The sequence below is a fragment of the Glycine max genome, chromosome 6 (assembly GCF_000004515.6).
Source record: "Glycine max cultivar Williams 82 chromosome 6, Glycine_max_v4.0, whole genome shotgun sequence".
NCBI lineage: Eukaryota > Viridiplantae > Streptophyta > Magnoliopsida > Fabales > Fabaceae > Glycine > Glycine max.
Window position 1 is genome coordinate 47,748,457 of NC_038242.2, and position 10,066 is coordinate 47,758,522.

At 27.5% G+C, this 10,066-nt stretch overlaps 1 protein-coding gene across 1 annotated transcript in view; it reads right to left on the reverse strand.

Annotated features, from left to right (window-relative positions):
* Positions 1–4,306, reverse strand: part of LOC100782994 (basic salivary proline-rich protein 4) — a gene marked incomplete in the record, with an annotated part of 5,343 nt that extends 1,037 nt beyond the window's left edge. The window contains 3 exon segments of the mRNA XM_014776806.3: positions 1–213; positions 2,276–2,563; positions 3,824–4,306. Coding sequence (XP_014632292.1) covers positions 1–213; positions 2,276–2,563; positions 3,824–3,955 — 633 coding nt within the window.
* Between the last annotated feature and the right edge of the window lie 5,760 nt (positions 4,307–10,066).

Below are 10,066 nucleotides of genomic sequence, written 5' to 3' on the forward strand. Positions count from 1 at the left end.
TTGATGAGGCAGGGCAAGAGCCAACTGCTGGTTGTTTGCATCAGATGCGTTGTCAGTTTTTTTAGGATCTGTGGTGGGTGACGACCTCTCCTCATTGGACTGTGAATGGCTGGAGGAAGATGATTCTTTCTGAGCAAGTTGAAGCTTGGCTAATTCTTTCTGTGTCTCAGCTAGCTCTTGCTTGTCTCTTAAAATTTGTACAGACCTGTGAACCTACATAAGTAACACAAGAAAATGAGGTTGGGACGATTGTACAGATTATTCTAGCAGTAAACGATTTTTAATGTAGCAATACTGCACAGAACCAGTAAGATTTAAGTTGATGACCAATAGTCTTTATTCAAGTTGAGTGCACAGTAAGATTAGTTTTTTAGGTAAATTAACCCCAGTGGGTCCCTAATTATTTGGGAATTTTCAAGCAAGTCCCTAAACTAAATGTTTTTAATTGGGTCCTTGATCATGTAAACTTTTTAATTGAGTCCATGGGGTTAGGGAAATGTTATATTCCTTGAAATATTCCTTATTCTCTCCTTACTGCTTCAAACCACCTAAAATGACTATTTATGGTTATTTTAAAATCCGCCAGAAAATGGCTTCCATAAATTATCATTTTCTGGCAGTTCCAAGCCGCCAGTTAGGAGGGAATAACAAATATTCCATGGAAGATAGCAGTTTCCTAACCCTAGGGACTCAATTAAAAAAATTACATAATCAAGAACCCAATTAAAAACTATTTTTAGTTTAGGGACCTACTTGAAAAACCCCAAATAGTTTTAGGTACCAAATGAGTGGATCAACATATATTAGTAATGAAATGCTACATTTGGACAGAGTTTCCTTAGAATTGGATATGAAGATATATCCTTCTTAACAAATGGCCCTACCAACTTTTCAGCCTTACTTGCAAATAGACTAATAGAGACATGGAGCCCTTCAACTTTTCACACCTCAACTCGTGAATAAGAAACAAAAAAATTGTGGTAAGAAAGTTGATTGCCTCTGCTTCATAAAATGACCATATATGTACTTGTACATGAGATTAAGGATATCAAATATCACTAATTATTATTTGTATATATGTTTCTGGTGCCATTTATTCTTGCTTTTTCTTGCACTTTCCTCAGTATTTACTTGGCTGTGGGTAAGGATGGAAAAATAATCCACATATCAATAATTTAACTAATTAATCCATACTTCAATCCAATCCAACCATCCATTTAAGTAAACAAAAAAGTAAATGGACAGGATTGGTCGGGTTATTGTGATTAACGGATAGTTAATGATCCATCCGTTTTTTTTTCCAATCCATTGAATTATTAAGCTATTGAATAGATCAATTGGTTTTTCCTATTGTTATTGAAAGCTCTCTCCTTCCTGCTACTTCTCCATCACTATGTGATCCACTAACAATAATATTGCAATTATTGAAAATGAATTTTCAAAATATAACATCTAAATAAATGGGTTGGATTTTCATCCATAAAAAATGATCAGTGAATGGATTGGATTTTTCAATGCATTTCTAACAGATCATAAATAGATTAATGGATTGTTTTCCATCCATCCAATATAATACAACTTAAATTTTATCCAAACCTACCAATTGACACCTCTAGGACTAGGGAATGTTTTATTCAATCAAATCGAAATCATATTAAGAAAAAAAATAATTTATATCTTGCAAATTGTCAATCTGTATATGTACTTTGTTTTTGACACTATTATGTTGATACAATATCATATAATCTGGTAGTTAACATGTTATTGTGTGACTTGACACTGTGAGGAAACACACCTATGGTTGGGAGGAGCTGCCGGGTTGAGAGTGCTGGCCAAGAATCTTAAAACAGTTTGCAATACCTCTCACTCTCACTAATGGGTAAAATAGTCAATTAATAATAAAAATCATATGGGTGATATAGACTCCATCCTTGGGGGAACAAAAATTGAAAGATTGGATAATTTTGATGTCATTTTAAATTTTTGGATGACCAAATTGAGATCAAGTGTATCCTTGGATAACCAAAGTGGTAGTTTATTCTACTAATAATAACTTCTCTAATATAACCATCTGAACCCTCATCATTAGAAAATTTACCATATTCCATATCCCGACCTATACTAGTATGATATGAGACTACTTTGTGCAACTGCAACCTAGAGCCATAAGCAATTTATCAAGCACACCAAAATGAGTGAAACCACACAGTATAACCTGAATAGTAATATGCTAATACAGATATTACAATTATTACCAATTAAAGTTGCAACTTACTTCTTGAACATGTTTTTCAAGAGATTTCAGCCTTGAATCTTGCTCCACATGGTCACGATTTATATCAGATTTCATTTCTCCAATAGATTTGTCAAGATTGTAACAGTATAATTCCAATTGTGATAGCCTTGAACTAATTCCCTCTAGAAACCGCATTAGGTTGTCAGCATATTTTTTCATACTCTTCTCTACAGTCGCAATCACATCTTGACTTAAAGAATCTTCAGGTGGATTATAAGCAGTAGTAGGAAACATTGATGTTCTTGCCATCCTTGATTTGTGAAAATCCTGCCAAAAAGTTAGTTGATATGAGATTCAAAAACTTACCAGATATGCATAAAAGGCACATGTGGCAATATATGTGCATATAAAAAACAATAAGCTTGACTGCTTGAAAATGATCAAGAAAACTCAATAAAGCAAGCACAACAGTTCTGAGTAAACAGAAAACCTGGTTAACCACAATAACGAATTTAATTAAATGGGACAATTTCACTTTACCACTTTAAGCATAAAAAAAAGTATGTTATTATCAGTCTCCTTCGTCCTCATATATCCAAAACAAAGTAGGCCAACAAAAGATTGCATTTCTAGTTTTAAAAGAGAGGATTGATCAATTATGTTCCAAACATAGAGTGAATCATGTTCATCAATCTATTAGTAAGGGCACCTGACTGCACAAACTAAAAGTATCACACTATCTGATCCCCCAAAACATTTATACCTGGCACACTTGGGCACAATTCGTCATTGACTCTCTCAACAGCCAACCACGTTGACATCATTCTTCTCACATATCAGTGCTTATGAATAGCATAAAAAAACTCAAACAGGCATTCGAATACAGAAAACCCAACATACAACAAATGCATACTACACCAACACATTTATTTTTCCTCTCACTCTCATACACTTCTCTTCTTTCAATGTTAAACAGCTCATCCAATCATGCACACCACACCAGAATCCACATCCCTTAAACCAACTCCAAGACCTTAAATCCATCGAGATACCACACTCATATTTCAGTCCCACCAATAAGTCAAAGCAACCTCATCAACCAAAACGAATTCCATAACCCCAAAAGAAAACATCTTCATATTCATTTCATTTCACCACAAAATTTTCAATTGACACTAAAACAATCAATCACAAGTCATAACATCGAACTCACATACTAAGATGTCACTAGCCATTAACTGAACAACATAAACCCAAACCACAGCAAGTCACTCCAATTTTTTCCTATTCCAACTCCCAACAACACATTCACCATTCAACAACCCAAACAAACACCCAAAAGAATTAACCCAACCAAAACTACGATCAGGAAATCACAGCAAACAAAAAAGAAAACCCTCCACCGTCAAAATTTAATCTTTATCGCTAAAAATTGAAACTTTCCTAAACCCTAATAACTTCCGCTCAAAGAGACCGAAACCCACGTTCTGAAATCGTCCTCAGAGGCCAAAAACGCGCGAGTCAACGCGCGAAACGACGCGAGGGGTACATGGGTAAATATACGTTAGTTAAATTAGGAGCAATTACCGGATCGGTGTGATTGCCGTTGGAAGTGGAATCGCGGTTGGCGTAGTCGTCGTAGGAGCAGAGGATGTCATCGGAAGCGAAATCGAAGCCTTTGGAGGCAGAGTTTCCGCGACCCGAGGATCCAGACGCCATAGCCGAAGCTTGAAGAGAAAAACGAATTCGCTGAAGAGAGAGAAAAATATTTAGAGAGAGAGAGAGAGAGAAGAAGAAGAAGAAGAAGAATATGTGTGTAATATCGGATGCTGTGTTGTGGTGTTACTTTGTTTTTCCGCAAAACCAAGTTTCGTATTTGTAAAACACTTTTTTAAAAGGGGAAATTATGAGAGGGTTTTTATACGATTAAAAGAGAGAGAGAGAGAGAGAGAGAGAGAGAGAGAGAGAGAGAGGTGAGAAAGAAACGTTTACTAAACAATGGTGAAAGTGTGTGTTGGGGGAAGATGAGAGGATAAGGATGAGAAGCACCGACCAGTGTTTTTTAGTTGAGGGGTTCTTGATTTTGGTGTGTACTGTGTGATTCATTACAAAATTAATTTAATTGTCTTAATTTTAAATTTTAAATGACCAGCTTATGATTGACTTTTGTATTATTAGGGTATCGTATGTCCAAAGAGCATTAGACAAATAATCATTTAATATCTTCACCCAAAAAAAATGCTTAATGCTAATACTAATACTAATCCCTTCTAAAGTTTGACACGTGGGTAAGTGTTTTCCTCTAATCTCACGCCACAAAACCCATTTCAAGGATGAATTGCTATAGATATTTTTATCTTGAAGAAGAATATTGTAAAATTCTTTAAAAAAAATAATGATCTTTCTTATCAAAAATAAGTTCGAGAATTAATTTCATGTAAAAAAGATATTAGTACACTACAACCTAAGTCAAAAAATAATGCCTATGATTAATTAGGCAAAATCATTTAACTTTATAAATATTTATTTTATCTCAAGAAAATATCTTTTGATTTTATAAAAAGAATACTTTTATTTATATTTATCAAAAAATAAACTTCATGCAAAAAGATTTAGATAACAAATAATTTAAAGTAGAATTGCTACTCAATTCATGTCACAAATCATGAGTTATAAATTTATTCAATTCATGTCACAAATCATGAGTTATAAATTTATTTTCATTTGAAATCATGTATGAATGAGTTAAACTCTTGAAACAAATATTTTTTTTGAAACTTTTTCATTATCATTTTTATTTGGATAAAAAACTATAAACAAATTATATACATTAATTAGGCAATCAGACGTCTTCAATTTTATTCTAAAATAGAAAGAAAGGGGTGATACAGGAAAAACAATATTCACATTATTATAAGAAAAAGCAAACTAAAGGTTAAAAAAACTGAATATTAAAAGCTGTTTTTTTTTCAAGGATCCTAGTTTTCTAATCCTATGTAAAAACACGTTGGTATCAATCTAATAAAAAAAAACTAGAAAATGTAATGAAAGAAAATAAAAAAGTAACTCATGAAGACGTAAAAAGAAAAAAGAAAAGCATAGTATCCTAATGTCTACAATTAATAGGTAGCAATGCAACCCAAGCACAAAGATTAGATGGCAGCATATTGCTAAAATTCTGAATACTACGATATCAAAACATGACGATACAATAATTAGATATATACAACAAGTAAAACGCAGACCAATATTATTGAAAGATTAAATTTCTGTTTTGATTCTTATAGTTTGCCTATTCTTATTTTTTTTTTATAGTTTGAAAGTAATTTTTTTAATTTTTATAATTTATATTTTAATTCTTTTTCAGTTTTTATAATTTTAAAAGTGATTTTTTTAATTCTTATCATTTATATTTTAATTTTCTTTTAATCTAAAAGTGGTATTTTTTTAATTTTTATCATTTGTATTTTTTTAATTTTATATTTTAATTTCATTTTAATTCTTATTGAGTAATATCATCAATTATAATTAACTATAAAAATATTAACAAATAATTTATAATTAATTTATTGTAATATAAATTATAATAAAAAATAATTAATAATTTATAACTAATTTGTAGCTAATTATTTTTATATTTTTTTATAATAAAGACTAAAAAATAATTAAAATACAAATTATAAAAACTAAAAATATCACTTTCAAATTATAAAAACTAAAAAAAATTAAAAATAACACTTTTAAATTTCAGAAACTTGAAAAAATAAAATATAAACGATAAGAACTAACAAATTACTTATAAACTATAAAAATTAATAAAAGTACAAATCATCAAATTATAAGAATCAAATAAATGAACTTATTGAAATAATGGAGGAATGAAGGATATCAAAAGAAAGGGAGAAAGATAAACGTAGACAAAGGAAAGCACTTTTCTTAAGGTAGGAGTGGTGCACCTATGCGTTCTTTTCACTGTATTTTCCGCAATCGTGATTGCTACCTTGAACAGAATTTGAGTCTTAGCAACAACAGTGTGATCCCAGTGGCTTTTTTTCTGTTCCCTTTCTATGTGTTAATGAGTTTCTTTTATATTCTAAGAACAACTTGATTTTTAAGTAACCAACTGATTTCATTATATCATAATCTCATTATTTTTAGGCTTGCAGTTTCATAACTCGGTTTTTTAGTAATCAGTTTATTTTTTTCTGCTGAATGACTATTACTCCGGTAATAATATCTGATCAAGTCTTTTTGTAAATGTTATATCTTATGTAACTTTTTTCTTTTTCTTTTTTTTTAAAAACATATTTTAAATACTTTTTATTTAAAAGATAAAAACACCCTGGGTAAAATTGGGTATTCACACCCACAATTTAAATGAATTCTGTTTTAATGAGCCCGCAATTAAATTTTTAAAAAATGTCCAAAAAATCAAATTAAAAAATGACAAATTTAAATTAAAACCCTTTTACTATTATTTTATACAATTGCTAATATTTTATACATTTTCTCTTATACTAATTCTTTTTTTACTAAGCTAAACCGTATAAATTATTATTGATTTTAAAAATCAAGGTATAAAAGGTCCACAAAGTCCCGCAGACAAATCCATTTAACTCGCAAGGTATAAAAAATCAAAGCCTCTATACCATGTAGGTTAGAGTTTTGCAGGTGACCGACCCATTGGCCCAAACTCTTTCATTCTTTTTTTATTTGTCTTTTACATCTAAAAGATTTTGATTGAATTCCTGCTTCTATTTACAAGTTGATCATTAGTGAAATGAGGTAATGCAATCTATGTAAAAAAAGAAAGAAAGAAAAAACTAATGTTTGGGTTGAGTAAAATAAAAGGGAGGAGAGGGATTTTTTTTTAAAATTATGGTTGTTTGGTTCAATTTTAACGTAAGGGAATGGAGGGAAGCAAAATTTCTGGTAATCTAAGGACGTATTTAGTTTGGTGGTTTTCTGTTTTTATTTTCACTAGAAATAGAAAATAGTGATAGAAATTTGTTTGGTTGAATTTTTAAAAACATTTTTAATGAAAATATTTTCTCAAACTAACCAAAAATTGAAAATTATAAAATCTCGTTTTCAGTTGAAACTAGGAACCTCAGTCTGGGTAAATGATTTTTATTTATTGACAGTAGAAAACAAGAAGTCAAACCAAACATGGTTTCAAAATTCTAATCCTTTGAAAATAAAAACAGTTTTTAAAAAATGAAAACAAAAAATGAAAATATAAACTAAACAGTGGGCGACGGGATAGAGATTTAAAACATTCTAATTGAAATTATTAAAATATCTTTATTTATGTTTTTAAAAAAAATGATAATTATAAGGATACAAAACTAAATTTGTTTTTAAAATCTCTCCCCTCCCCTTATGAACCAAAAAAAAATTAGTTATAAACTTCTCTTGTTTTAATATAAATAAAAAAAAATTGTGGACTTTTCTATTTCATTCTTCTTCATTTCTACAATTCTACCCTACAATAAATACAAAAGTATGAATTAATTACATATTACTAAAAATTAAGTGAAAAATAAAGATACAGTAATTGACAAAAGGTTTCATTGTTGTTATCTTGAATTTAAAAAGGGCAGTAAAATATAAACATTTTTTTCAAAATTCAACAATTAAAAAGAAACGAAGAGCATATATTCTGTTAAGTATTTTTAAACGTTTAAAATTAAAAGACATGTATATTAAATAATTTTAAAATTTTAATATAATTATTTTTTAGGTTGTGTTATATAAGATGAATTTTGCTTTTATATCATTGGAATTCATAGTAAATGAATGTTTTTTTTAATATAGCATAATAAAAGTTCTAATAAATAAATATATTTAAATATATAAATTATATTATATTTTATAATAAATGATTTAAATTGTTGTATACTATTATTTTCAATTATTTAAAATAATTAAAGTTGATGTAAAGAAAACAATATTAAATTTGAATTTAGAGACAGCGAGAAAATAAAAATATAAGATAGATTAAAAGGGATAGACAAATAAGGAAATCAGGTACTCTTCAAAAAAATAATGCATTGTATACGGAAAAAAATAGTCTCTAAATAATTGCTATTTTAGATTTTTTAACAAAAAATTAATTACTGTAAAAAAATAATTATATTTTTATTATATTCCTAATAATATTAATGGTGAATAATATAAGTTATAAATAATAAGGTTAATTTTATAAAATTATTTACTTTCACTTATTTATTAATTTTTTTTATTCCTGAAAGAAATTAGAATGACACTTATTGTGGAATTGGGGAAGTATTTATACTTTAAATAAGAGGAATTTAATTTGAAATGATCAAGGGAGTATTGTTTTGGTTAATTGTCAAAGTAATATGTAAAATACACAATGAAAGAAAAAATAATATTGAGAATTCCTAATTAAGTGAATAGGAAAAGTTAGACTTATTCTTTAATATGTATATTTTTTTTATAATATATGAGTGAATTAACATATATTTTATTTTTATAAATATTAAATAAGACATATTTAATGTTTATTGAGAAATCTATATAATTTTTATGTTTTTGAGTTTAACCTTTATAGAACATTCAACATTGTAAAGAATTTTACAATGTAAACTAACCATAAATTATTTTTTATTTGACTTTAAAAATAATTATTATAAAAATCGAAAAATTTATTATACATCATAATTTATGATTAATAATTAAATAATAGTAAAAAAATTATATTATTAATCTATATACTATTTATGCTATTTTATTATATACTTTTACATGTTAGAGAAAGAATAAGATAAGAGTAAGTTCTCTGTAATTATTATTTGAACAAAGAATTTTTTTTCTTCATTAAATATCTATTCTGTTATATAATTATATAATATAATACATAATATTATAATGTTAATTGATTAGATTGTATTTAATATAAAATATAGTTCGTATCTTTATCTTTATTTATTTAACATTTACATCTCCTGAATTATAGCTAAGGACAACACTTGAAAATTCTTTTAGACACTTGTCAGATATTGAAATAGTCTTCTACCCAATACTTTAGAGTTTAGAGTAATGATACGAATAAAAGTGGCCTCACACGACAATAATAATGAGAGAGTAGGTAGCTGTTGATTCATCGACAAATAATAAAATTAAGGTTGAATTGTTAATTTTTTTTAAAAAAATTATGTTCAATTTAATATTTTTATTATTTAAAATTCAATTTGGTCCTATTATTTTTAAAATGATTTAATGAGATCCTTTAATTTTAAAAGGTTCAATTAAGTTTCTTATTTACTTTAAAAGAATTCAATTTGATCCTATTTAAAATCAAATTCAGTCTTATTTTACAATGTTTTGTGGAAAAAATGAAAAAAGGGACTAATTTGAACCCATTTTAAAAATTCAAAGACCTATAATTGAACCTATTATAAATAAAGGATCTAATTGAATTATTTTTGGAAAATAAAAGGCTTAATTAAACTTTTAAATAATAAGAGGAACAAATTGAATATAATAAATAAACGAGACGAAAAAATAATTTAACCAAATATTGAATACTATATTTATTAATAATATGCTATCCCTCTCAAAAAAAAAAATATACTATCAATTAAAATAATATAATTCTATATCAAAGATATATATAATTGAATACTATATTCACTAAATATAATATAATAATATTAATTATAACATCCCAAATTTACTAACCTTGGAAATAAATAATAAAGAGACATTTTTTTATGAAATAACTTAAATATTTAATTATTAAAGGCTATAATTGTCTTATATTAGGAACCAATGAGAACAAGATAATAGGACTTAAATTGGAAG